The 25,958-nt window shown below is 41.8% G+C and overlaps 14 protein-coding genes and 2 non-coding genes across 16 annotated transcripts; 6 read left to right on the plus strand and 10 right to left on the minus strand.

Annotated features, from left to right (window-relative positions):
- Window positions 1-94: 94 nt before the first annotated feature.
- On the plus strand, window positions 95-1,453 carry CDC40 (Cdc40p; the record flags this gene model as incomplete). Its single annotated transcript, XM_003681602.1, has 1 exon — window positions 95-1,453. One exon carries the CDS (start codon window positions 95-97, stop codon window positions 1,451-1,453), a length of 1,359 nt encoding a protein of 452 aa, XP_003681650.1.
- A 37-nt stretch (window positions 1,454-1,490) lies between these two features.
- Window positions 1,491-2,795, minus strand: RPT5 (proteasome regulatory particle base subunit RPT5; the record flags this gene model as incomplete). The annotated part of the gene is made up of 1 exon (XM_003681603.1): window positions 1,491-2,795. The coding sequence occupies one exon, from the start codon at window positions 2,793-2,795 to the stop codon at window positions 1,491-1,493; it is 1,305 nt and encodes a 434-aa protein (XP_003681651.1).
- Window positions 2,796-3,039: 244 nt separating this feature from the next.
- Window positions 3,040-3,264, minus strand: SEM1 (proteasome regulatory particle lid subunit SEM1; the record flags this gene model as incomplete). Its single annotated transcript, XM_003681604.1, has 1 exon — window positions 3,040-3,264. One exon carries the CDS (start codon window positions 3,262-3,264, stop codon window positions 3,040-3,042), a length of 225 nt encoding a protein of 74 aa, XP_003681652.1.
- A 304-nt stretch (window positions 3,265-3,568) lies between these two features.
- On the plus strand, window positions 3,569-7,951 carry RPO31 (DNA-directed RNA polymerase III core subunit RPO31; the record flags this gene model as incomplete). Its single annotated transcript, XM_003681605.1, has 1 exon — window positions 3,569-7,951. One exon carries the CDS (start codon window positions 3,569-3,571, stop codon window positions 7,949-7,951), a length of 4,383 nt encoding a protein of 1,460 aa, XP_003681653.1.
- A 273-nt stretch (window positions 7,952-8,224) lies between these two features.
- TDEL0Etrna8K lies at window positions 8,225-8,297 on the minus strand. The gene has a single exon. It is a non-coding gene; the product is annotated as a tRNA-Lys (tRNA).
- Window positions 8,298-9,005: 708 nt separating this feature from the next.
- On the minus strand, window positions 9,006-9,078 carry TDEL0Etrna9K. The gene has a single exon. It is a non-coding gene; the product is annotated as a tRNA-Lys (tRNA).
- Window positions 9,079-9,432: 354 nt separating this feature from the next.
- Window positions 9,433-10,743, minus strand: ESC2 (Esc2p; the record flags this gene model as incomplete). Its single annotated transcript, XM_003681606.1, has 1 exon — window positions 9,433-10,743. The coding sequence occupies one exon, from the start codon at window positions 10,741-10,743 to the stop codon at window positions 9,433-9,435; it is 1,311 nt and encodes a 436-aa protein (XP_003681654.1).
- Window positions 10,744-10,888: 145 nt separating this feature from the next.
- Window positions 10,889-12,367, minus strand: APE4 (aspartyl aminopeptidase; the record flags this gene model as incomplete). Its single annotated transcript, XM_003681607.1, has 1 exon — window positions 10,889-12,367. One exon carries the CDS (start codon window positions 12,365-12,367, stop codon window positions 10,889-10,891), a length of 1,479 nt encoding a protein of 492 aa, XP_003681655.1.
- Window positions 12,368-13,182: 815 nt separating this feature from the next.
- TFC6 (transcription factor TFIIIC subunit TFC6) lies at window positions 13,183-15,117 on the plus strand (the record flags this gene model as incomplete). The annotated part of the gene is made up of 1 exon (XM_003681608.1): window positions 13,183-15,117. The coding sequence occupies one exon, from the start codon at window positions 13,183-13,185 to the stop codon at window positions 15,115-15,117; it is 1,935 nt and encodes a 644-aa protein (XP_003681656.1).
- An 84-nt stretch (window positions 15,118-15,201) lies between these two features.
- On the minus strand, window positions 15,202-16,515 carry UBA4 (Uba4p; the record flags this gene model as incomplete). The annotated part of the gene is made up of 1 exon (XM_003681609.1): window positions 15,202-16,515. One exon carries the CDS (start codon window positions 16,513-16,515, stop codon window positions 15,202-15,204), a length of 1,314 nt encoding a protein of 437 aa, XP_003681657.1.
- Window positions 16,516-16,735: 220 nt separating this feature from the next.
- ERP5 (Erp5p) lies at window positions 16,736-17,368 on the minus strand (the record flags this gene model as incomplete). The annotated part of the gene is made up of 1 exon (XM_003681610.1): window positions 16,736-17,368. The coding sequence occupies one exon, from the start codon at window positions 17,366-17,368 to the stop codon at window positions 16,736-16,738; it is 633 nt and encodes a 210-aa protein (XP_003681658.1).
- A 467-nt stretch (window positions 17,369-17,835) lies between these two features.
- CTM1 (cytochrome c lysine N-methyltransferase) lies at window positions 17,836-18,744 on the minus strand (the record flags this gene model as incomplete). The annotated part of the gene is made up of 1 exon (XM_003681611.1): window positions 17,836-18,744. One exon carries the CDS (start codon window positions 18,742-18,744, stop codon window positions 17,836-17,838), a length of 909 nt encoding a protein of 302 aa, XP_003681659.1.
- Window positions 18,745-19,290: 546 nt separating this feature from the next.
- BCP1 (protein-transporting protein BCP1) lies at window positions 19,291-20,265 on the plus strand (the record flags this gene model as incomplete). The annotated part of the gene is made up of 1 exon (XM_003681612.1): window positions 19,291-20,265. One exon carries the CDS (start codon window positions 19,291-19,293, stop codon window positions 20,263-20,265), a length of 975 nt encoding a protein of 324 aa, XP_003681660.1.
- A 330-nt stretch (window positions 20,266-20,595) lies between these two features.
- EAF1 (Eaf1p) lies at window positions 20,596-23,433 on the plus strand (the record flags this gene model as incomplete). Its single annotated transcript, XM_003681613.1, has 1 exon — window positions 20,596-23,433. One exon carries the CDS (start codon window positions 20,596-20,598, stop codon window positions 23,431-23,433), a length of 2,838 nt encoding a protein of 945 aa, XP_003681661.1.
- Window positions 23,434-23,653: 220 nt separating this feature from the next.
- On the minus strand, window positions 23,654-25,393 carry TDEL0E02080 (uncharacterized protein; the record flags this gene model as incomplete). Its single annotated transcript, XM_003681614.1, has 1 exon — window positions 23,654-25,393. One exon carries the CDS (start codon window positions 25,391-25,393, stop codon window positions 23,654-23,656), a length of 1,740 nt encoding a protein of 579 aa, XP_003681662.1.
- A 221-nt stretch (window positions 25,394-25,614) lies between these two features.
- On the plus strand, window positions 25,615-25,953 carry CNL1 (Cnl1p; the record flags this gene model as incomplete). The annotated part of the gene is made up of 1 exon (XM_003681615.1): window positions 25,615-25,953. One exon carries the CDS (start codon window positions 25,615-25,617, stop codon window positions 25,951-25,953), a length of 339 nt encoding a protein of 112 aa, XP_003681663.1.
- Window positions 25,954-25,958: the final 5 nt, after the last annotated feature.

A 25,958-nucleotide genomic window follows, 5' to 3' on the forward strand; every position in this document is an offset into this window, starting at 1 on the left:
TTCTCTCTCTTTTCAAGTTGTTAATGATTCACTCTTTATTTAAGCCTTGCGCGAGAACCTTCGCCAGGCGAAAACTTCAAATGTTATGACAGCGATGAGTTTAGTGCAAGGCTATAGCTCTAGCTCAGAATCTGAATCAGAAGTCAAAGAACTTCAACGAAATCATGCGGATAAGGGTCTTGCTTTGAAGGAGAACTCCAATAGTGTTGTTATCGGTGAAGATATAGGTATTAAGAGAAAGCTTAAGTCAACAAAAGCAGAAGCCAAAAAGAGAAAGCTCCTTCGTAAAGGCAAAGGCCCTTGGGGATCGTGGTCGGGTAGTGAAAGCTCAACTTCTGGCGAAGAACCAGAGAATGAAGAAGTTTCTCAATACTTCGAAACCGACGAGCCTGACGTGCCAAATGAAACGCACGTTGAAAGTTCTACTTTCTATGGGGAGTCCAAAAAAGATTACCAAAACCGAGGATTTCTTCACCCGCCAGCTGAGGTGGGCGTTGACTTTACAAAGAAGCTTTTGTCATTCAAATGTTTTCTACCAAAAAAAACTATTCACGTTTACAGTGGCCATCTAAATGGTACTGGAGCTCTGCGATTTCTGCCAAATTCAGGCCACTTGTTTTTGTCTGGTGGTAACGATTGCATGCTTAGGATCTGGGACTTCTATCATGATCGTGGCTGCCTAAGAGATTATAAAGGGCATTCGAAACCTATAAAAGCCGTGGATTTTGCAAATGATGGCCGTACATTTCTAAGTGCTGCATTTGATCAGAAAGCGAAAATTTGGGATACTGAGACCGGCAAAGTTACTTCTCGATACAACTTTCATAGTACTCCGAACGATCTAAAATTTCATCCATCAGAGCCCAACTCATTTATTGTCGGATTATCAAACTCCAAAATCAACCACTATGATGTGCGGGTTCAGGCCAAACAAGGTCTCGTTCAAGTATATGATCATCACTTGAGTAGCATCTTGAGTTTACGGTATTTTCCAGATGGTTCAAAGTTCATTTCGTCCTCAGAGGATAAAACAGTCAGGATATGGGAGAATCAAATTAATATTCCTATAAAGCAAATTAGTGATACAGCTCAGCACTCAATGCCCTATATCGATGTTCATCCACAGCACCATTATTTCTGTACGCAGAGCATGGACAATACCATCTATACATACGGGATGCAACCCAAGTACAAAAGGCACCCAAACAAGTCTTTTAAGGGCCATCAATCCGCCGGATACGGCATTGGCTTTACGTTCTCGCCCGATGGGCATTATATCTGTTCTGGTGACGCGAAGAGCAACGTTATGATTTGGGACTGGACTACCACAAAACTTTTGAAAACCATCAGGATCAGTGGCGGTAAACCCATCACGCAAGTTGCCTGGAACCCCCAAGAGACCAGTAAGGTTATCTGTACTGGAGGTGTGGGAAAGATTTTTTTACTCGATTGAGCCTAATTGGGTTAAATAGTATACAGGTATACTCATCTTATGCATAGAATGATACAGATTTTGATTTTCTCGCTTGGACCTCACCGATCGCATCAACAAAGTCTTCATGTTTCACAGAGGATTGACCGTTCCTTAGGGCAATCATACCAGCCTCTACGGAAACTGCCTTTAGTTGGGCACCATTAAATTCATCTGTAGACCTTGCCAATTCTTGCCAGTTTATATCGTCATCAGTCGTCATCTTCCTCGAGTGAATTTGTAAAATTTGTGCTCTTGCGTCTTCTGTGGGCAAAGGAAATTCAATCTTTCTATCCAGTCTACCTGATCTCAATAACGCAGGATCCAGCACATCGACTCTATTTGTAGCAGCTAACACTTTGACTCTATCATCAGAGCCAAACCCGTCCAGTTGATTTAACAGTTCCAACATTGTCCTCTGCACTTCTCTATCACCCGATTTTTCTGAGTCAAACCGCTTTGTACCAATGGCGTCTAATTCATCGATAAAGATAATCGTTGGAGCCTTTTCCTTAGCCAAAGCAAATGCATCACGCACCAGTTTGGCACCTTCACCGATAAACATTTGCACCAGTTGTGGAGCAGCTAACTTTAGGAAAGTAGCATTGGTTTGAGCGGCACAGGCACGAGCTAATAAAGTTTTACCAGTACCTGGAGGACCATACATCAAAGCTCCCTTGGGAGCTTTGATTCCCATATCTTTGAATTTATCTGCACGTTTCATTGGAAGTACAATAGCCTCAACCAGTTCTTCAATTTGTTTATCGAGCCCACCAACATCAGAGTAAGTCTCCGTGGGCTTTTCATCCACTTCCATAGCCTTCACCCTCGAATCGAACTCAGATGGCAAAGTCTCCAGAATCAAATACGAGTCCTTATTAACACCGACTAAATCATTAGGTTTAAGTGTATCGGGATCCACTAGCCCTACCATGGGCAAAAAGACAGTCTGTCTCGATGACGTCTTCACCACAGCAGCCTTTCCCTCTGCTGTATTATCCAAATTCAAATTCCCACTCTGAGTTACAGCTTCACTATTCTCCTTATCCTCCAAGGCATCCATATCCATGATCTCTACAATATTAGCCACCAAGTAAGGCAATTGTCTATTATTCTTGATTTTTTCCTTATTGTCCTTGATCTTTTCCAACATCACATTGTTCTCGTGGGCCAGTCTCTGCAGCTCTGACCTAAAGATACGAATTTCATTATCTAGTAACTTTGTCCTCGTCTGCAATTCCTGTGTGGGCAAACTCAAAATCTCTTGATCCACATCATCATCACCAGGTAGTCTCTGAGCATCCAATTCCTCTAAAGTAGCCATACTAACCCACTCTCAACTGATTCCAGTACCTCTAATTGTACAGTTCATAGTGGTTTGCCACCGACCTTATAGCTTGGAGCTTTGAGGGCTTATAGAGAATCTGAGGCCGGGTATCTTTTTAAGGATATAAACAAACGAAGCTCGGCGGTTCGAGCTTTCTACTATTTAAGACAACTTACCATTAGTTCTTTCTCTATTTGATACTGCTTACAGAAGGCTATAAATGTTTTGAATCAAAATCCTGTTACTGCTGCTGCTGCCTGTTGCGTTCCAGCTCTGCTTTGAGCTCCTTTGTGAAATCATCCTCAACTTCGACGTCATCCCAGTCTTCTTCCCAAAGGTTTGTCTGTCCGTTATGCGTGTTTCTAAGACTATCGTTTGCGGGCCATGTGTCTACTGGGAAATCCTCGAACTCGTCGTCTTCCTCTAGGGTTTTTTTGTTGCACTTCTCCGGGCTTTTGAACTGCATTGGCACTCCCGTTGGTCTCCTGTACACTCTCGTTGCTACTCATAATATTACTGCTCCTCTGCGACTAATTTTACACGCTATAAGCTGTTAAAGATGTGGTTTAAGTGCCCTTTCGCCACCTTTAAGCGCTTTTCGAAGAACGTCAAGAGTGAGTTGCATATCATCGGGGACGTAGGCGCTACAAAATTTTGATTTCAACTCATCGCATCTAAATCAAGCGAATTCTGGGTGATTTAAGCCTTTGAGCGATTGACTAGCAGCTGAGTGCTTCTTGGCCCTGATTTCCCAGTGGTATAACGAAAAAATGAAAGAGGTTGTAGTTAGCGCGACTCCCAAGAGGATAAGTGGGCTGGAATTCAGTGCTTTGAGCGCAGCAGATATTGTAGCCCAGTCTGAAGTTGAGATCTCTACGCGTGATCTGTTCGATCTCGAGAATGGTAGGGCTCCAAGGGCTGGTGGTGCTTTGGATCCCAAGATGGGTGTCTCTTCTTCGAGCCTGGAGTGTACTACTTGTCATGGTAACTTGGCATCGTGTCACGGTCATTTTGGTCACATTAAGTTGGCTTTACCTGTTTTCCACGTTGGGTATTTTAAAGCTACTATTCAAATTTTACAAGGCATTTGCAAGAATTGTTCTGCGGTTCTATTGGATGATCATGATAGAAGACATTTCTTGTCTGAACTACGTCGTCCTGGGGTTGATAATCTGAGACGTATGGGTATACTTTCCAAAGTTCTTGATCAATGTAAGAAACAAAGAAGATGTTTACAATGTGGTGCATTAAATGGTGTTGTGAAGAAAGCAGCTGCCGGTTCAGGTTCTGCGTCACTCAAGATCATTCACGATACCTTCCGTTGGGCGGGCAAGAAATCTGTTCCAGAAAAGGACAAATGGGTTGGTGACTGGGACGAAGTGTTATCACATAACCCAGAACTAGAGCGTTACGTCAAGCGTTGTATGGATGATTTGAATCCTTTAAAGACTCTGAACCTTTTCAAACAGCTGAAACCTGAAGACTGTGAGCTTCTTGGTATAGATTCTTCTAACAAGTCAGGTCGACCAGAGACTTATATCTGGAGATACTTGCCAGCTCCGCCTGTTTGTATCAGACCTTCGGTCATGATGCAAGATTCTCCCGCATCCAATGAAGATGATTTAACTGTTAAACTGACTGAAATTGTTTGGACTTCGTCGTTGATCAAGAGTGGTCTCGAAAAAGGTATATCAATTAACAATATGATGGAACATTGGGATTACTTACAACTGTCAGTGGCAATGTATATCAATTCTGATTCCGTGAACCCTGCTATGATGCCGGGTGCATCAAGTGGAGGCGGTAAAGTCAAACCAATCAGAGGGTTTTGTCAACGTCTTAAGGGTAAACAAGGCAGATTTAGAGGTAATTTATCTGGTAAGCGTGTTGATTTCTCGGGGAGAACAGTTATTTCACCAGATCCAAATTTATCCATTGACGAAGTTGCCGTTCCAGATCGTGTCGCCAAAGTGCTAACATATCCAGAAAAGGTCACTCGTTACAATAGACAAAAATTGCAACAACTTTTAATCAATGGTCCCAACGTACATCCAGGTGCCAACTATTTATTAAAAAAAGACGAAGACGCCAGAAGAAACTTACGTTATGGTGATCGTGTCAAATTGGCAAAAAACTTAAGAGTAGGTGATGTTGTCGAGAGACATCTCGAGGATGGCGATGTCGTTCTATTCAACCGTCAGCCTTCTCTGCATAGATTGTCTATCTTATCGCATTATGCAAAGATCCGTCCATGGAGAACTTTCAGATTAAATGAATGTGTCTGTACACCATATAACGCCGATTTTGACGGTGACGAAATGAACTTGCATGTTCCTCAAACCGAGGAGGCCAGAGCAGAAGCGATAAACCTGATGGGTGTCAAGAATAACCTGCTAACACCAAAGTCTGGTGAACCCATCATTGCCGCTACGCAAGATTTCATCACAGGCTCATACCTGATTTCGCATAAGGATTCTTTCTTTGACAGAGGTTCTTTGACTCAGCTACTCTCTATGATGTCCGATGGCAATTTGCAATTCGACATTCCAGCACCCGCCATCATGAAACCATGCTACCTATGGACCGGGAAACAGGTGTTTTCTTTGTTAATTAAACCAAACAAGAAATCACCAGTGGTGATTAACTTGGATGCCAAGAATAAAGTCTTCATTCCCCCAAAATCGAAGTCACTCCCTAGTGAAATGTCGCAAAATGATGGTTACGTTATTATAAGAGGTTCAGAAATTTTGAGTGGTGTCATGGATAAATCTGTTCTTGGTGATGGTAAAAAGCACTCTGTCTTTTACACAATCCTTAGAGATTATGGCCCTCAAGAAGCTGCTAATGCAATGAACAGAATGGCTAAACTCTGTGCTAGGTATTTGGGTAACAGAGGTTTCTCAATTGGTATCAGTGATGTTACGCCAGCGGATGATTTGAAAAAGAAAAAGGAAGATATGGTCGAGTTTGCATATGCAAAGTGTGATGAATTAATTGATTCTTATAACAAGGGCAAGCTGGAGACTCAACCTGGTTGTAACGAAGAACAAACTCTAGAAGCCAAGATTGGTGGTCTCTTATCCAAGGTTAGAGAAGAGGTCGGTGACGTTTGTATCAATGAACTGGATAATCTGAATGCTCCACTTATCATGGCAACCTGTGGTTCCAAAGGTTCCACACTTAACGTTTCTCAGATGGTTGCTGTTGTCGGTCAGCAAATCATTTCAGGTAATCGTGTTCCTGATGGTTTCCAAGATCGTTCCCTACCTCACTTTCCTAAGAACTCCAAGACCCCTCAATCAAAAGGTTTTGTGAGAAACTCGTTTTTCTCAGGTTTGACACCACCAGAATTTCTATTCCACGCTATCTCTGGTCGTGAAGGTTTGGTGGATACCGCTGTCAAAACTGCTGAGACTGGTTATATGTCGCGTAGATTGATGAAGTCCCTGGAAGATTTGTCTTGTCAGTACGATAATACTGTGAGGACTTCCTCTAATGGTATTGTGCAGTTCACTTATGGTGGTGATGGTCTTGATCCTATGGAAATGGAAGGAAATGCCCAGCCGGTCAATTTCGTCAGATCCTGGAATCATGCTTTCAATGTTACCTTCAATAATACCGAAAGAGGTTTATTCCCATATCAAATAGAAGAAGAGACAGATAAAATTCTGGCACCACTCATGAATAGATTAATAAGATATGACAACGTCGGTAAGCTGGTTCCAAAGGAAAAAGATGCATTGATAGAGTACATTGATCAAAATGATGCCGAAAGAAACTTCTATCTATCTTTGAAAAGCTTCATGCGCGGCAAAGCTGAGTTGCTGGCCTCGGTGAGGAAACAAAGGGGTATGAAGGAGTTACTGGATGAACCTGGGCCTGAATTCAAGAACATAGATTTTGATGAAGATGTACCGGAGAATATAAGGCACTCTGTTGATCAACTATGCCGTATTACTGGTGACTCCGTTAGAGAATTTTTGAAGATCGCTATATCGAAGTATCGTAGGGCAAGGGTGGAACCTGGTACTGCAGTGGGTGCCATTGGTGCTCAATCTATTGGTGAGCCTGGTACTCAAATGACTTTGAAAACTTTTCACTTTGCTGGTGTTGCTTCGATGAACGTTACACTGGGTGTTCCTCGTATCAAGGAAATTATCAATGCTTCAAAAGTCATTTCAACGCCAATTATCAATGCTGTTCTTGTCAATGACAATGATGAAAGAGCTGCTAGAGTGGTTAAAGGTAGAATTGAAAAAACCTTACTATCGGACGTGGCATTTTACATTCAGGACGTTTACCAGGATAACCTCTCTTTTATGCAGGTAAGAATTGACCTCAACACCATAGATAAGCTTCAGCTTGAATTGACAATAGAAGATATCGCCGTCGCAATAACAAGAGCTCCGAAGTTGAAGATACAAGCCTCTGACGTTACTATCCTAGATAAAGACAAGATCGCCATCAATGTTTTCCCAGAAGGATACAAGGCTAAATCTATTTCCACATCTGCTAAGGAACCTCATGAAAATGATGTTTTCTTCAGAATGCAGCAGCTCCGTCGTTCATTGCCAGGTATCGTTGTTAAAGGTCTACCTGATATTTCAAGAGCAGTTATTAATGTCCGTGATGACACAAAGCGTGAGCTATTGGTTGAAGGCTACGGTTTGAGAGATGTCATGTCAACGGATGGTGTTGTTGGGCATAAGACAGCGACAAATCATATCTTGGAAGTTTTCAGTGTCCTTGGTATCGAAGCCGCCAGAGCAAGTATTATTGGTGAGATTGATTACACCATGAGTAATCACGGTATGAGTGTCGATCCTCGTCATATTCAACTATTAGGTGACGTGATGACGTATAAGGGAGAGATTTTGGGTATCACTAGGTTCGGTTTGAGTAAAATGAGAGATTCGGTTCTGCAGCTCGCATCTTTCGAAAAGACAACAGATCATTTATTCGATGCAGCGTTCTACATGAAGAGAGATGCCGTCGAGGGTGTTTCTGAGTGTATTATATTAGGACAAACAATGTCGATTGGTACAGGTGCTTTCAAAGTCATTAAGGGAACCGATCTACATGAGCAAGACCTAAGACCAAAGCCTACTTTGTTTGAGTCCCTATCAAAAGAAACAGCCATAAAGGCCAACTAATCATTCACAAAAGGACTTGCAAATTTAAATAACAAATAATGAATTTAAGATGTTGACTATAGACCGCTTGGGCGAATCTACAAGGGACTTGCACACGCATTACCGCAACGGGGGCCAGGACCCACCACTTGACATCCAATGCTCACATAAGATATCGAGCACGATGTTGTTAATGAGAAGAGAGCAGTATACTGTGTATATTCTGAGGGATATGTAATATCGTTTCGTCATATCTGTGCGGGACCTTGACTGTAGAGGTATTCAAAAATAATAAGCCCTGTAGGGGGCTCGAACCCCTAACCTTGTGATTAAGAGTCACACGCGCTACCGATTGCGCCAACAAGGCTCTTATTTCTTGAAATAATTTACATAATCATAGATACTCAGAGATGGATAAACTGTTTCGAGCTCTTAGCTGAGTCTGTCTGTTTCTTTTGTTAGACGAAATCTACTGATTCCGTGTAAGGGCTTCACATAACTATCGTGGAAATCTTATTTGAGATCGGGTAGCTACTAAGTAATTAATCCAGTTTACTAAACCACCTGGAGGACTTCATTTTATTTTAGATTAGTAAAAAGACCTAAAATGAATTCTCCTCTTAAAATCACAACCTTATAATATATGCAGGGGATTTTAGCAATGTGCCCTCATTCAATCTCTTTCAAATCCGGCTTCTTGTGATCTACCATATCGAAGCAGCACATATTCTTTCCACAATTGAGCCTGGTATAGAAGAAAGAAGCGAACACAAGGTGGTCCAGGAAATGTTGTTGAATCTGTCCCATCAATCGCAAACTGTGCGTTCTGATCTGGCACACTACATTCCTGAGCTATTTATTACTAGGGTGTTTATAATAACTGCTAAGAGCTTTTCAAGGTTTCAGCACTATTCATATCGCTAAGAGTCTAAATTGAAGTGAATTTTTCCATATAAAAAAGCACAAACTATAAGAAATATGTAGCAACTAGCGATGGCTGAATGAACCGAATATTCAATAGGCGTTAAGCATTAGGACCTACGCTCAACGTATCTAAGTTAGATTTAAAAAATAAAGCCCTGTAGGGGGCTCGAACCCCTAACCTTGTGATTAAGAGTCACACGCGCTACCGATTGCGCCAACAAGGCTCTTTTTTAGTTGAAAACCAAAATTACAACCTGAATAATAACCGAAATAACTGAATATCAGCTGCAAATTAGCTGCTAAGATATCTTTATCAAGTGCTAACTCAAAGCTGTATGTGAGCCAAATGTCTCGCGGGGTGAACATTATAGTTACATATGCTATATGGACATATCGCATCTTGTTTAGGATATGAAGACCATACTGCTCTCCTCTTATTAACAACGTCATAATATAGTATATCTGTGAGCATTTGATGGCAAGTGGCAAGTCTTTCATTTCTTCTACTCTAGGTGGAGGAAATGGTGGACTGGCCATGATGGGTGCATGAGATAATGGAAAGACAATGGTTTAGGTTTTCATATAACTACTTCAAGCATATCCTCATCCTCAAGCTCTTGGTCGCCCACGGTTTCATTCAAATCTAGCTTTTCATGATCGAAATAAAGGTTTAGCTTAACTTCCATTGGGAGAGGTTTATGCAACTTGTAATATTCGGCCACTTTAGAAAATGGAGTAGACCTTCTAACATTGACATAGAGTCTTGCGTTATCTTGACCTACTAGAGCAAGTTTTATTACTTCCAGCTCATCTTCATCTTCCAAATCGACAGGCGCCAGTTTACTACCTTCCTTCATTTCAGACTCCCGGCTACTATCATCCATCTCGATGATTTCTATACTGCAGTCTGCCTCTCCATTATCATCTGAAGGATCGGCTTCGAAGGTAGTAGGTAGTTTGGCTTTTGACATAGCTTCTTTTTCCACTCTCAAGAGCCTCGCCCTTTCTTCTTCCTCGAACCTCTCCTCATCGCTTTTGGACACCATAGTAACTTCAATCTCGGTAACCTCGTTGTTATCAATATTAGAAATTTTGAGCGAGTCACAAGTCATAAACTTTAAGAGTTTTCCGCCGTTCCAGTACAATGTCACATTATCCACAGTATATTGGTGCATTACTGGGTAAGGAATTTTGAATTCTTCAACGACTCTCTCCAAAACAGACTCTAAAATACTGGCAAAATCATATTTACCCAAAACCTTCAGTTGGATTGCCCTGTCGACAGTTCCTTCTAACTTGGATAAAAACATTAGGTTGAATATCTTTTGGCGGGCCTTGGTGCCTTTAGCAGGTGAGCTAGTCGACATTTGTCTTGTCTCTTCCACTGGTTCTGAAACGTTATAGCTTTCCTCGGTCTCCAAAGGTCGATCGATATCTGACTTTTGGTATTTGCTGGCATTACTCAAGTCGCTTGGACTCTGCCTTTTAACTGGCAAGCTCGAGTCTTCATTAACCACAGAGCATGGCTTGTGGCTTCGTAGTCGCCTTCTTGGTCCGTGTTCCTCTATAGGCGGGTTTACAACGGATCTCAGCTCATTGTCAGTTGGTAATTCTTCATTACTCTCCTCGCCATCGCTCGAATATAAGGATTCCTTTACCTCATTTTTAAATCCTTCAGGATCTGGGGGAATCGGAGACTTACTACTATTATGCAGCTGATCTTTCGTTACTTCACTATTTGGCTCTGATTCCACATATACTGGTATAAATGGCCGATAAGCTTCCTCGTCAACGAATGTATCATTCCGAAAGAGATCGTCATCGTCCCCAAATATGTCATCATCACTTGCTTGGTGATCGTTTCCCATTTGTCCAGTCTTTTCAGTCATCGAGAGGTCATATCTCCGATCTCACCATCAATTGGCCATCTTGAGTATTTATTTTACGATTGGTTCGTGATTTTAATATTTCGCTAAGTAAAAATATAGTTAATAATGTACCAATAGAATAAATAAGAGTAAGTCAAAAAGATAACTAAACAACTATTTGTGGCTCAATAGAGCTGAATTTTTCGAAAAATTCTTTGAAAAGTTTAATTTGCAATTCTAAATCGGCTGAACCTCCAGTTTCTCTGATCGAATGCATACTGAGAATGGGGTTTCCCAAGTCCAACGTCCTAATGCCTGTCTTTGACGCAAGGATTGGACCAATGGTGGAACCACATGGTGAATCGTTCGCGACCACAAACAGTTGTAGGGGAACTTTGGCTTTGTCGGCTAATTTTTTCACCAACACCATACCTGGCGAATTTGTCATATACCGTTGGTTTGCATTGATTTTAATCACTGGGCCACCACCAATGATAGGCTTGTGTTGGGACTCGTACTTGCCAGCATAGTTTGGATGCACTGCGTGAGCAACATCTGACGAAAGGAAGAATGATTTAGCAGATGTCTCGAGAATGTAAGATCTTGGAAGCGGATTAGAGTCATCTGTCCCGTCAGCTTTCAAAGAAGATAGTCTCTCCAAGACGTTGGGTAGAAAATTTGAGTCCGCGCCTTGAGCAGAGGAAGACCCAATCTCTTCGTGATCGAAGCTGGCCATCAACCTAATACCTTCTTCTTCTTCAATCTCAGTATCAGCAGCCAGCGCCAGGGCGTGCAAAGAGGTGAAGCAAGAAGTCAAGTTATCAAGTCTCCCTGAAAAGATGAATTCGTCATTCAGACCGCCCAACGTAGATGCAGCGTAATCATAAAGAATGAGCTCAAAATCTTCGATATCAGCTTCTGATTCGAGAGAAAGATCCTTGACAATCAATTTCAATATATCCTCATTGTGTCTCTCAACAATAGCTTTGATTGATGAGAACTCCTCGTTTTTCTTCGCCTCGCCAGATTGCTCACCATTCTTAGCCAATCCAGCAATTGGCAGTAATTGTGTCTCTTTGTTGAACACGAATTTTTGGTTGACATCTCTATCCAAATGGATTGCTAAAGTGGGGATCTTCAGTAAAGGTTTATTCAGATCAACCAATTTCGAGACGCTCTTTCCCGTAGTCTTATCCTGAATAAATACCCTCCCAGCAATCGACAAGTCGGAGTCGAACCAGCTATGCCATATACCACCCCCGTAAGTTTCGACGCCAATCTGCGCATATTTTTCATTACTTCTCTTCGAGATTGGTTTGATTCTTAAAGTTGGAGAGTCTGTGTGAGCACCAGTAATCGCGATTGGGTTACCAGGTTTCCATTTACCACCGACTGAAAATGCGATAATAGATGAATTGTTTCGAGTAACGAAATATTTGCCCTTATGGGTAACTTTACCATTCCAACTCTCACGTTCATCCAATTCTATGAAATCATGGTCCAGCAAATGTTCCTTCATGTTGTGGACAACATGGTATGGTGAATGAGAAGAATTAAGGAACTTGACGAATTCCTGAGGGTAGTTCACCCCAGACTTAACAGCAGTTTGCATAGTTGATACTTTGCGCAGATGAATTCTCAGCATACAATTTCCAAGCCCAATTACTCAATTGCCCGATTGCCCAATTGCACAATTAAATCTTGTTCCCTTGAACTACTTACTATGTCCGCAGGAGCGTCAAGTTTGTAAGACGTTAAAATGGTATCTGAGATATCCTTCAATTCGCTTCGTTAAAGTAGCGGCACATTTAGATGAATCGTTAATAAGATAAGATAGTGACCAAACACTTTACCGAGTGATGACGATAATATTATGATAGAGTCAGTTCTTGGATAATATACAATATAGAAGTCGCACAATTTTTACTATAGTCCTGACTCTTCAAAGCACGGCAAGTCAATCAACACCGATAAGCCTGAAGTGATTGCCAAATTCAAAAAATATCGTTCCACCAAGATAACTGGAAGCCCATTCTTGAAATAGCAGAAGGAATTGGTATAGCAGACACGCAATTGTAATAACCGAAATTTAATTTAGATTTCTTACGGTATGGCTAACGTGGACTTGGGTTTCATAGCAGATATATTTCGACCCCAAACCCTTCCAAAAATCAAGATAACATAATTGATTAAAGTTGGGCAGGAAATTAGCTCGAATAGGAGCTATGGCATAGCTCGTTAATGATTCTTCATCATCTGCAATAGTCAAGTAATTACGTCAGCCAGCTCGAATTTGTTTCTAATAAAAAAAAACTAGCTGCTTGATACACCAATTTGAGTTCCATTGTGTTATCTAAACTGACTCTTAGTAGCTTCATCTGGTATAATTCCTCCTGTTTAATACCTTTCTATATCGTTGGGTATGACCCTGTCATTTGATTAAAGGTTCGCTACATACAAATGCAATTCGAAGAGCCCTCAAAAGTAAACAAATACCATATTGCCAGATCTGCTTGTCCTATGATTCCAGCCAAGAGACGTAGGGGCCGCCCTAGAAAGAACGATCTCTCAAAGCTAGATGCGAATCTGGATATAATTGCTTCGGCAGTGGATCAAGCAACTTTCGATGCTAGATCATCACGAATGCCAAGGAAAGTACCAGTGGGAGATGGGAACGATGAAATTATTGATACAACAAATGGTGATGATGAGGATTTTATCCCTGAGCTTGATGATTTGGTAGTGGAGCTTGATGAGGCAGAAAACATAGTCAAGGGTAAGAAAAAACAGAAAGTTAAACGACCAAGGACAAGCAGTTCACGAGGAAATACTCCAGGTTCAACATTAGAAGATAAGGGTCGTGTAATCCGAGCATTAAAGGATCTTTCCTCTGCTCGAGATAAGATCGAAAGACTTTACGGTTTGAACCAAGAAAAACTACTAAACTTAGCGAAGGTCAAAGAAGGATTTGAGACATGTGTATTTTGTTTTCCTCATGAGAACATTCAGAGGGACTCTCCATATTTTATCGACTTGATACCGCCTTGCGCTTCTGATAACGTTTATGAACAACTTATTGGGAAACAGAGGACAGTGAAACACGAAATAGATGAAATTGAGCTAAGCCAAATGTTCAAAAAGCGTATAAAACCTTTACAAGTTGTTATAGGGGAAGCTGAGCTCTCCCTGAATGTAGATCAAAAGAGCGAGTTCCCCGTTTTGCCTTATGGAGAGAGAACGGGCTTTGTCTACAACACAGGTTCACTAATCACCGATATTGCATGGTTGAAACAGGATGATGAACAGTGCCAATATCTTGCGGTTTCTGTTTCGCAGTATTTCGACAAACCGTCGGATATAAACCTGAGGATGCTCGAAGTAGAAGAACATGTGGCTTGCCTCGAGATATACAAGCTTGATCCGCACACATTGGCATTCAATAAGCTGCAAACGCTGGTACACAACTTTGGTGAAACGTGGAATCTCAAATGGCATGAGGGTTGCAGAAGCCCAGGATCGCTAGGATCCCTAATCTTTGTCTGTCAAGATGGTACGGTGAAAATGCTGGACGTGAAAATGACCGAAGAGTACTCTATCCATATGATTGAGCAACCTGCTATATGTGTCAAACTGCCGAAATCTATGATTACCTGTTTCGATTTTATGTCTGCCACCAGAATTGTGTGCGGATTCAAGAATGGTTTCGTAGCTGAATTTGACCTCCTGGACCCGCGTCTCCCCTCATACTATCGCAAGATACACGACTCTTACATCCTAACCCTCCTTGTTGCATATTCAGAGTTTGAGAACCCGGTCGTGGCTACAGTGGCAGTTGATGGTTATTATTACCTATTTGATCCTAAAGATATTTTCACAAGCAAAACTAATGTGACAAGGTTTCGTGGTACCAACATCATACCTTTGTCGTACATACCACAGTTGTACGCAATCGTAAATTCTGACGGCTCGAATACTCTCAAGACAGTTGCGCCTAGGGCGGCATTTGCCGTTCATCCCGTCAGCTCACAGGATACATCTATCGTATCATTAGGAACATCAAGGATTCATCCATTATGTTTATCCGGGGGTTCGGACGGAAATGTGGTTATCGATAACATTGCTAGAAGGCTGCTTACTGGCATAAAGAACAGCTCGCTTACACACACCTCGCTAAGACTTTGGAAATGGGAATATAGCAAAGTTGAAGATAAGTTCAGGCTGAACCATGCGTATGAACCTTTCAAATCGAGTATCAATGAAGTAACTGGATTGAGAATCGATCCTCATGGCGTCAACGTTTCTTGCATAAAATGGAACGAGACAAGTGTTGGAGGCCAGTTCTACGCTTTTGCCAACAGCGCAGGCATTTTAACTGTAGAGAAATTAGGCAAGTGATCTGACCTATATCGCCATAGTCCTTAAACCTAGTTGCAGTTTCTTGAGTACCCGTGATTTACTCGAATGTATTATTATATAAAATCAATATTTTGGTATCGATGGATCGATCCGGTCGATGTACCTGAATAGCCCTCCAGTAACGTCCTTTACGTTGGAGATACCAAATTGATCTTTTAAAAGTCTAGTGGCAAGTCGAGAATCGTTGCCGTACCGGCACATCACGACAACTTCACTATCTTTGTTGATGTTTGGTATATGCTTCTGTATTTTCGTGAGTTCACCATCCATGTCACGCAACTCTTTTACCGTAAGGTTATAAGCCTGTGGAATGTGAGATATATCATAGTGATGGTGCGGCCTGACATCCAACAAAATGTAGCTGGAGGGTTCGCGATTTTTGTATTGATCTTCGAATAATTCCACACTAATCCTTTCATCCAGAGAGCAACAGTCATAGCTTCTGGAACCGCAAAAGTTTTGGTAATTGATAGTGCCAGATTCGATGGCATCCTTAGTGACAATTGGCGATAGCCCGCAACAAGCACAATTGTCTTGTCGACCCCTCATCTTAAAAGTACGCATACTTTGATTGGGAAAACCTGAATATGTCGTCAAAAATGGCTGAAAGTTATCTTCCGCGTACACTCCATAGATTAGTTTTAAGGTTTCTACGGCCATCATCACACCAACAAGGCCTATGCAAGGCCCGACTACACCACCTTCTTGGCATGAAGTGACGGAGGTAGGTGTAGGAGGTTTCGGGTAGAAACATCTGTAACACGGTCCCAATTTTTTGAAATTTAATATGCATAATTGTCCCTCTGTTCCTAGGCCCGAAGCAGACACAACCGTTATACCCAAATTAACAGCAACATCTGATATCAAATATCTCGTCAACGGAGTGTCCGTGCAATCTAAAATATAATCATAGCTCCGAAATATTTCGAAAGCATTAGTGTTGCTCAGCCTTACCGGATAGGTGATGACTTCAACAAGTGGATTGAGCCTGTTGAGAGCCCGTTTGGCCGACTCACACTTCAAAGTACCAACTGACTCAGAATCATGAAGGACCTGTCTATGAAGGTTGGAAGTATCCACTACATCATTATCGACTATTCCAATGTGCCCCACACCAGCGCCCGCTAAATAAGGCAAGACAGGGCTTCCTAAACCTCCAGCACCCACAACCAGAACTCTGGAATTTCGCAGTTTGACCTGTCCCAGGGTACCTCCAGTTTCTTCAACAATCATTTGTCTTCCATAACGCTTGTATTCTTCTAACGACAGAGGGTACTTGTTCTCTGATGCTTCTTTACCTTCCAACTGCCGACGCAACCTCGCATTTTCAAGCTTCAAAGCAGTCAGCTCCCTTCTAAGCTCCTCAGATACCTCCATAGCTGGACAACCGATCAAAGTAGGCCCTATGAGTATGGTGCTTTCCAGTTTGAAAGGTTCTTTTGAGATGCGATGAGCTGAAATTCTTCGAAAGCTAGGTACTTTACCTAAATCATACAGAACGATTCATCGATGACGCTTAATGGACCAGAAGCGAGACCCAGAAGGCATTCCAGTGGACCCCAATGATGCGATAGGCCCGATCGATGCTGCTATTCCATCATATAATCTTTTCTTTAACAAAAATATTCTTCAGATATCGTAGCTGAAAGAGACAGACCACAGCGAGTCCAATCATTTGTAAAATTGACCAAAGAATGATCTTAGTATTTGCAGTCTCACTTTGGTCTCTAAACAAAGCCTCCGTTTCCCTTATGCGTTTCTGCTGCTTGCGAATGTTTTCTAATCTGTAGGTAAGTTGGAGAGCTCTTTCTTTCAAGTTCTGGGCATCACCCTTTCTCCTGCTATCCAATGCCGTGACATACCCAATGTCCAATTCCATGAATATTTGTACGCTCACATCCATTGGGTATACGGGATTTATGCATATTTTGTGTTCGCCAGTCTCCAATGCCGTAAATGTGAAATCCCCGTTATGGTGATTGTGTTGATTTAGCACTAAATGATCATCATCAAAGGTCTCATATAGCGATATGCCTATTTTCAAGTCGGGATCATCTACGTATACCCCGTCTTTCTGTATCAATCCATCAATATCTCCGATCAGTAAGTTACCTACGGTTAAACTCTCGTAAAAACATTTAATCTCGCCAGGTTTCAGGTAAAAGTGTAAACCACGAACAACTGAAGCTAATAAAGATGAGCTCCAAAACAGGATTCGGTTTGGTCTCATCACTTACGCCCTCTCTAATTATGTTTGTTAGCACTCGAGGACTTCTTTACAAGCAAACGTGACATATCACAGAAAAGACAATTATATATCTTATTGTGCAATGCAATGCAAAGAACTGCTCAGAGCAGGATCATATATGCTAGACTAGAAGAATACTAACGGTTGCACTTCTTTACAAACCTGGATCTAATTCAGGAAATTAATGTTCACTGGTTCAGGAATCAGGAATTAGGAAAGTGATTACTTCATGTACCTCTAATAAGATGGAAGAAAAACTTGATGACAACGTTTTGGTTCACTGTAATTTTTTATTTTAGTAGACAGATGAATTTCACACGAGATGAATTATCCAACTGTAGCTCTAAATCGCGACCCGTGCTAGGAACTGTATGTCACTTCTTTCTCTCAACTTCTTTATCTAGCAGCTCGTTAGTCATTAGGGTTAATAATATTCGAGAGACCAGACATCAGTTTGTCTGTTTCGGTGCGCCGGCACTTGATGGAATGAATCCATAGAAAAACATGAAAGATGCTGGATCTTCGTCTGGTGAATAACTGATTAAAACCTCGAATTTCTTCTTCTCCGTTGGAAGTCGATTCATATCCAAGAGTAATAGCACGTCTCCAGTTTCACGATCGACATCGAAATGGGCATTTTGCATCTCATTATCGTGGTTTGCATAGTCCAATGCTGGCACCAACGTAGTGTTAACTACGAAGTCATCGCTTCCCGTATTAACCTCCTCTGGTATCTCCAAACAACGAGATGAAACAGCAGCGTAGACCTGCTTCAGTAAAGGCTCCACCGGTGGTGAGCTTGCAACAGTTTTCTCAAAGAATGATCCCAAAGTTTGTAATGAATAGTTGAAAGCCAGGAAGTGCGGGCGTTGGCCATACGAATCTTTCTCAGGATCGTAGCTCATCACACCGCTGTCCACTTTTGTTCTTAACAAGACATTTTCCAAGTAGAAACCAATCACTCTGGGTAGTTCGAACTGATCTCTCAGCAGTGCAAATAAAGTGAAGTAAAACACCAGAATGGTTGTTTCGCTTAAAATATCGCCCAAATTGTCCAGTTGCATAAATTCTGAAAATACACTTTTCACCAGTTTCTGTAATGATTCCTTGTTTTCATTGGAGGTATATTGGCCATCATCATTCAACAAGGCCATTAACGAATTTAAATCAAATTTTGCAAAACGTGGGATTCTTAAGAGTTCAACTGTCGTTTCTTGAGGTATACGATCGATCAATTTTAAGTCAGCAAACAAACCATACCCACTTGATGGGTCATTGATTGCCGATTTTTCCACACTCAATGCCTTATTCACCTTGACATCAGCATTTTGAGAGAACCATTCCAATACCGATGACATGCCGTTCACCAATTACCAATGGTAGATCAAGGAATAGAAGGGAAGCCAGTTCGGTTCGCTATGTGTAATCCAGGCGAGGCTTCAAGAATGGATTTTCAGCAGCGCGACGTGTCGATAATTACAAGTTCCAATTATCCACAGAAAGCAGAGCATTTTTAATTCTAATCATGCCACGTAAACTCGAGCTTTTGTAGCATCAATCGTAACGTCATTGTTGAGATTGTTTCCAAAGTTTTAGCCAACTTGACAGCGAAATAATTTCAATTACTCGACCATGTTTAATATATTTATATGCAATAGGATTTTTAGAATATGTTTTTACAATTGTAAATAATAATCATGATACTAATCCTAATACAATTAATAAATAAAACATAATATTATTGGGGAAGGAAATTAACAAAGTAGGTAATAATATTTTATTAATTGTTATTAATAATATTACATACCTTTTTAGCATTTCAAACCATTACAAAATTACAAAAGTTATCCAGACTACCAATAACGTTTCAACTAGAGGTTTAGAGATCAATTATGTAACCTAGAATGCGAAACTTTTCGTTATTCTTCATTATTGACAATTTAAAATTTCACGCTCGCATGAAAAGTTTGAAAAATGATGAGCTCAAGATCATCGACAATCAACGTCTTCCAAACCCCCCATATAAGCCATTCACAATGGTTCAACCAGTTAAATTGTCAGAATTGAGCAACAGGAAAAGGCGTGCCAATGAAGAAGAGGCAAGTGAAGAGTCTGAAATTGACGTGAGCAGCACAGATGACTCTCAGGACTCTGATGAAGACGAAGCGGAAGAGATCGTCAATATCGATTTTGATTTCTTCAATGGGAACCCAGAAGTCGATTTTCATGCGCTCAAGAACCTAATGCGTCAATTATTGGGCCCTCAGGAGAGCACTCGTGTACAGATTAGTCAACTGGCTGACTTAATTCTCGAATCCCCAACTACAACTATCAAGACCGATGGCGAAGAGTCCGATCCTTATTGTTTCCTATCCTTTGTAAACTATAAAGAACACCGTGATAGTGACTATGCCAAGTATCTACACAAGGTGGACCCCAAACTTTCATCTTTCCTGCAAACAATCGACGCCAACGAGAAAAAATCATGCGCTCTAGTGCTCAGCGAACGTTTAATTAATATGCCCGCAGAAGTGATCCCACCACTGTTCAAGATAACCCTCGAAGATGTCACCAAGACTCTCGGTGACGACAAACACTACGATTTCTTCGTAATCGTTAGCAGGAAATACGAAGTCAACTTCGATCAGGACAGTGATGATGATAGCGACGAAGAATCCAACAAAAGATCTAAGAAACGTGTCAAACAAGCCGAATTGGATTTTTTCCATCCAGAAGACCGTTACTCGAGAAATACTCAAAATTTCACCACGATTCGTCAAGTAAAAAAGGAAATTGTCAACTCCTATACAATCGTTGACCACCAGGGACTCGTCAAGAGCATCCAGGACCTCGAGCAAGAGATTCAAACCTGGCAATGAGACCTCTATATAAGATTTCATCGATATAGAGCGTATACTCATCGCGCTGCACGAACAGCCTGGCGGTTCTTGAAAGGAAAAAAAACAACAAGCGAACTTTAACTGTGAAAGCACGTAAAAGAAGGGCCAACATCGCGGTTGGACGGGCGATCTGTGGACTCTAGAAGTTATCAAGACGGTTTGAGGGCGGTCAGCGCGGTTGATTTGGTCTACATAGTGCATTTATTCTTTGATATCAGTGAATATTAGCGTTGTTCTGGTGGTTCAACAAGAGTAGGTCACCCGGCCAGAGATCAACATTGAAGAGCTATAACAGTATACTACCAAGAGATGTGCTCAAGGTCGCCATCGCCTCCCAGAAGGACTGTGATCGGTCCAGATGGAGGGCGCATGGATGAGGGAAGTGGGAAAATTCATGTGGAGGATTTGGTGAAAACACGGAGCCGAAAGTTGGTCGAATTGTACTGCATGTCGAGATTGAATGAGCTTTTAGAAATTAACAATCAGCGACTTTTAAAGGGAGAGATTGATAATTTTCTGCGACAGAATGATATAGGGAAGGGAGTACGGTTTAGTAGCGATACGCTGCCGAAATTCACCCAGGTAGGGCCGCCAGCGGCCCCTGTGACGGCGTCTACGGCGCCCAGTACGGCGGGTGGTGCTCTTTCCAGCCACGGGAACAGTCTGCCGCCTAAGAGAGCTCTTAGCAGTGGTAGAAAGAAAGATACGAGCTCAATAACCAGCCTAGATCATTTAGAATCACCGGGGTTAAAGACAGAATTAAAGAGACCTTTAACAGATACTCGGCCCACGGATGAACCTCGAGAGAAAAAGATCAAAGTGGAGCGAGATATAGAGACAGAAAATAAGGGTAGTTCTGCATCTAGTACTTTGCAAAACTCCGTATCGAGCATAAACCAGTCAGCATCTATCTATACTTCACCTGAACCACATGTATCTAATCAACCAGTTTACTTCCGTGACATTGAGGTACCGGCAGCGGACCCTACACCTGTGGAACCGGTTAAGAGGTATAGTAATTATTTGGTTGAAGAATCTTCCAAAAAGGCTGCTGAGTCCGTTGATTACTTCAATGAAAATAATATCAACAGTAAGGAATCAGTATATCTGCTGATGAAGGAGATAGTACCTTCTAAAGTTGCTCAGGCATTGCCCTTGGCTGAGCTGAAATACATGGTACAAACTTTGCCACTGATTAAACTGATCCCGATGGCTCATAAAGCGCTTACTACAGATATAATGAATAACGCTTTAAGTGAGGGTAGAATCACAGTGGTGAGTTCAAGGATCGAAGAGCTGCGAAGACTGGGCCTGTGGTCTTTACGACAGCCCAAGAAGTTTCCAGACGCATGGCAGAACGATGTATCGCATCATAGGACACTAATCGAAGAGGCAAAATGGATGCAAGCGGATTTTAAGGAGGGACAAAAATACAGGATAGCTGTTTGCACTACTCTAGCTCATGCCGTTATGGAATACTGGGCATACGGTAAAATCTGCTGCATACAAACAAAACCCGTAGAGGTTCTGAAGACAAAAAATAACGAATCGGTTAAAAATGTCAGCAGTGATGCTAAGGCGAACGAGGAAGATCAAAAGATCGTCTCAGATAACAAAGTAATAGAAGAGAGTGAAAAAATCTCAGATATCAAACAAATGGACCAGTCAGAACAAGAAGTATCTGGTGGTATTGACTTGACACTTCTATTGCAAAGACCAAATCCATCAGAGGAGATTGTATCACCCCAGCTACCGGAGACTAGTGCTGCAGACTACGCAAGGTATAAGCAGGGAAGTGAAAATCAGCCATTCAAACTTCATCTTTCATTCGAAGAACTGAATAGCACAGTACGAACCATTGCTCAGGACATTCCACTTTACACAGGCCTCCCGGATGAAAGTGATGAAGAAAAACTTTCCTTCGTGCCAGTTTCCAAATCGCTGGTGACTTTAGAGGACGATCACTTTTACAAACTGGTTGAGAAGCAGATTATAGACGATGAGCAATCTTTGGTTCAACTAAGCAAGAGAAGAGGCATGTTTTATGGAAATAGAAGAAGCCACTATCTAAAGCCACCACCAGCTCCCTCACTACGGTACTTACAGAATAGAACACCAACGATATGGCTACCAGAAGATGACCAGGAGTTAGTGAAAAATATCAACGCTTATGCATATAATTGGGAGCTTATCAGTGCTCATATGACTCATAGACCGACGTTGTCGTATTTCTCCAATATCGAAAGAAGAACTCCTTGGCAGTGTTTTGAAAGATTTGTACAACTGAATGAGCGCTTTAGCTTTAGTGACCTCAAAGGACCTCGTGCGCACAGTGTTCAAATGTGGCTGATGGAGGCTCACAAATTTCAACAGAAGCAAAACAGGAGGATTTCCCCGTTGGGAGTTGGTCCGGAATCTATTCAACGAGGCCACAGACGACTGCGTTGGGCTAGCATGTTCGAAGCAATCAGAAAATGTATCAAGAAGAGAGAAAACGCACCAAGACCCAATCCTACTCAGCCCAGAAAACCTCTGGATTGCAAAAACATGAAAGTGCCAACACCGGCAGAAATGTCACAGCTCAAGGCACAGAGGGACGAGTCTTTACGGAGGGATATTCAAATGAGACGTAATGTAAAAAGTAGATTACAACAACAGTCAAATCAAACTCCGCCTATTATGAACCAAAGCCATTCCACCCCTAAGATGGGTGCCTCTGGTGCTGACCAGAGCCCGAATTCTACTAGCGTACCCAGTTCTGGCCAGCTGACGAAAACGTTAACTGATAGACAGACACCAACCCCAGCTTTCCCTCAAAAGCGTCTCACCGAGCGTGAAATCATTGAGAGTTATTCAAGGAGAATTCTAGCACAGAAACCAGAGCTTTCAATGGAAACTGCAATGAAGGCTGCCCAGAGCTACTACAAAACCGGGCAGCAACGAAAAATGCAATTTCAACAGCAGCAGCAGCAAATACAAAGGAAGAAAGCGCAATCACAATCCGCTCCGACCTTAGGTCAATCGGAACAAATGGATCAGACGGCTCAGAGGATGTCAAATACTCTGCTTAATACGAGCAATTCAGCTCCAACCCCCAAGGTGGACTCACCTACTCCACAGGAGATTTTGGACCGCCTTCACAAATGAACGCGGTTCGCTCCTTTCATCATAGACTTTACGCTGTTAACGAATGTTCGATTTTTAAAAATGCATGTATATACTGCAAAACAATTTAACGAATAATAATAGAAAGTATGCCTGCGAAAGCAGTCTTTCTCTTAGTACAAACTTATACAGTAGTGTGTATCAATGCCAGGTTTTGTGATATCACCAAACCAAGCGGCGAAGCATACCGAATTCATCATGGTTACACTTTGGGAAGGATAAAGATAGCAGTCTCATCGATCGACTTCCCGTTTATTTTATAGGTAGCCTTCCATTTAACTTTTAGAGGATTTGGTGAGTTTGCTTGAGCATTGTCTATGTAAGCTTCCTGAGTTACAGCCTTATTGGTAAATGCACCTAGGAAACTACCCGACTGCGGTTGCAACCTTAAAGTCATACTCTTTGGTACTGCCACTAAAAATTCCAAGTCAGAAATTGAAGCTGAAGAGACATTTGAGAAAAAAGTTTTCACCTTGATTGTTGAGGATGATTCTCTAGTAACATCAAATTCGATCTTTAAATTCTTGGACTCGTTGACCAAAATGGTCGTATTCGAAGGAGCGGCGGAGGAAGAACGAACAAAGTCTCCAAGTAGATCAAAATCGTTTGCCTTACCTTGTAGAGCAGCGGAGGCAGGAGCAGCGTTACCTGATGAGGAGAAGCCACCCAATAAGTCCAAGTTGGAAGAACCGGAAACTTCAGTGGTTGCTTGAGATGAGCCCAATGCGATGCTTCCACCCAGGCCAAAATTTTGGGCATTAGAGTTTGAAGAGACCGATAGGTCAGACAAATCGCCGAGCAGATCTGCCACGACATCACCTGAACCAGTCTGTGCTGGAGCAGGAGATGATGAGGTTGTCTCATTGTCGTCATCGAAATCTATCAAATTGATCTCCTTGGCTAAAGCGCCACCGGAGCTACCAATGGTGGTCGGTTCAGGTGATGTAGCAATGTTTGAAGGATGGATTTGTGAAGCAGAGGTGGAGTCGCCAGCTTTAAGAAGATCGAATTTAGTCAACAACTGATTGACCGTGTCGTTAAATTTCAACAGATCTTGTACCAAATTATCATCCTCATGTTCTTCTTCGATGATTTTCTGGAATTTTGGTTGGGCGCCTTTGAGGTTAGAATACAATGAAGAAATAGTGTCATCCTGTAAATCTGGACTATCAGTAGAGCTCAACATTTCGTTCAGCAAGTCCGCTTTCCTCTTCAACTTATTCAACTCGTTAGCGATAGTCTGTTTTGCCTCGTTGGCATTATCCTGCTTGAATCCCGCCATGACCTTCATCAACTTGTTAGCTTCCCTCAAATCTTCTGGTCTACCACGTCTGATCAATTCTTCCAACTTAGCAGCCTGTGCAACTTCTTGCTCCTTCTGAATCTCGCTCGGTGACTTTAAATGATCACTAGGTCTTAGAACTGACAAATCTGACTCGTTGATCTTTGGAAAAACATAGCCCTTGTATTTGAGCAATCTATGCATGTCCCTGATAAAACCCAGATCATCCTTGTATGCAGCATGTTTGCAGATAGTCTGATACCATTCTTCAATCGCAGTAAGAACCAATCTCTGCACTTTAGAATAACGCAAAGGAGGATGCTCAGGGAATCTCTTGACTAACTCATTCAAAAACTCTTTACGAGATATTTGTAAGTGCAATGGGTACCCACAATTCTTGACCAACACATCCAATAGGGCCAAAGCGAAAACTGCAGTATGTGTGTCTCTGCTGTTGATTAGCTTGACAATGGCAATGACCGCATCTCTAGGACAGGGACCTTGCTTCTCATTGATATAATCGGCCACATCCAGGTTCAATGCCAGATCTGGCTCGGGCAAAGATAATCTACAAGCACGTTGCACTTTCCTCAGCAATGGGTTCCCAACTGGAGCTGGTCTTCTCACAGGAGCATCTGTAAGGTAAATGCCTTGAGACATGGCGAAAAACCGACTAGTATGACCTCTGTGTCTATATCAGTTTACTTATCAATTGTGTTTTAATATTGTATACCTTCTCCTTTTTCACTTTTCCTGCTAAGGGCGACCAGCGATTTCATGATAATAAAGATGAAAGTTACAAAATTTGAAGGAAACAGCTCGTAAGGAGTCATTGAACTCTTTGAGTGCCGGGAGTGGCAAGTAGTAGTACTTCAAAGACCATGTCGAGTGGTGTGAATACTGGAGCGACAAATGAGGACCCTCTGGGGATCGATAAGTTAAGTGTGGATTATGATTACTTGCTTTACAAGATTAATGACTATGTGACAAGCATTCAGATGGAAACCATAGCGATATGTAAACGTCATAACGAATTGATTACAGATGGCATTGTGGAGGGGGTGATTGAGAAGAATATTCAGGGATTCGATGAGATTTTGAAAAAATGCCAAGAATTAGAGAACCATTTCGATATGATGGATCAGATTGCACAAATCTCGGAGAGTTTCAAATTCAGATTAAAACATATCATTCAGGATTACAAATGTCTAAAAGGTTGAATGTC

This window comes from Torulaspora delbrueckii, chromosome 5, assembly GCF_000243375.1.
Source record: "Torulaspora delbrueckii CBS 1146 chromosome 5, complete genome".
NCBI classification, from domain to species: Eukaryota; Fungi; Ascomycota; class Saccharomycetes; order Saccharomycetales; family Saccharomycetaceae; genus Torulaspora; species Torulaspora delbrueckii.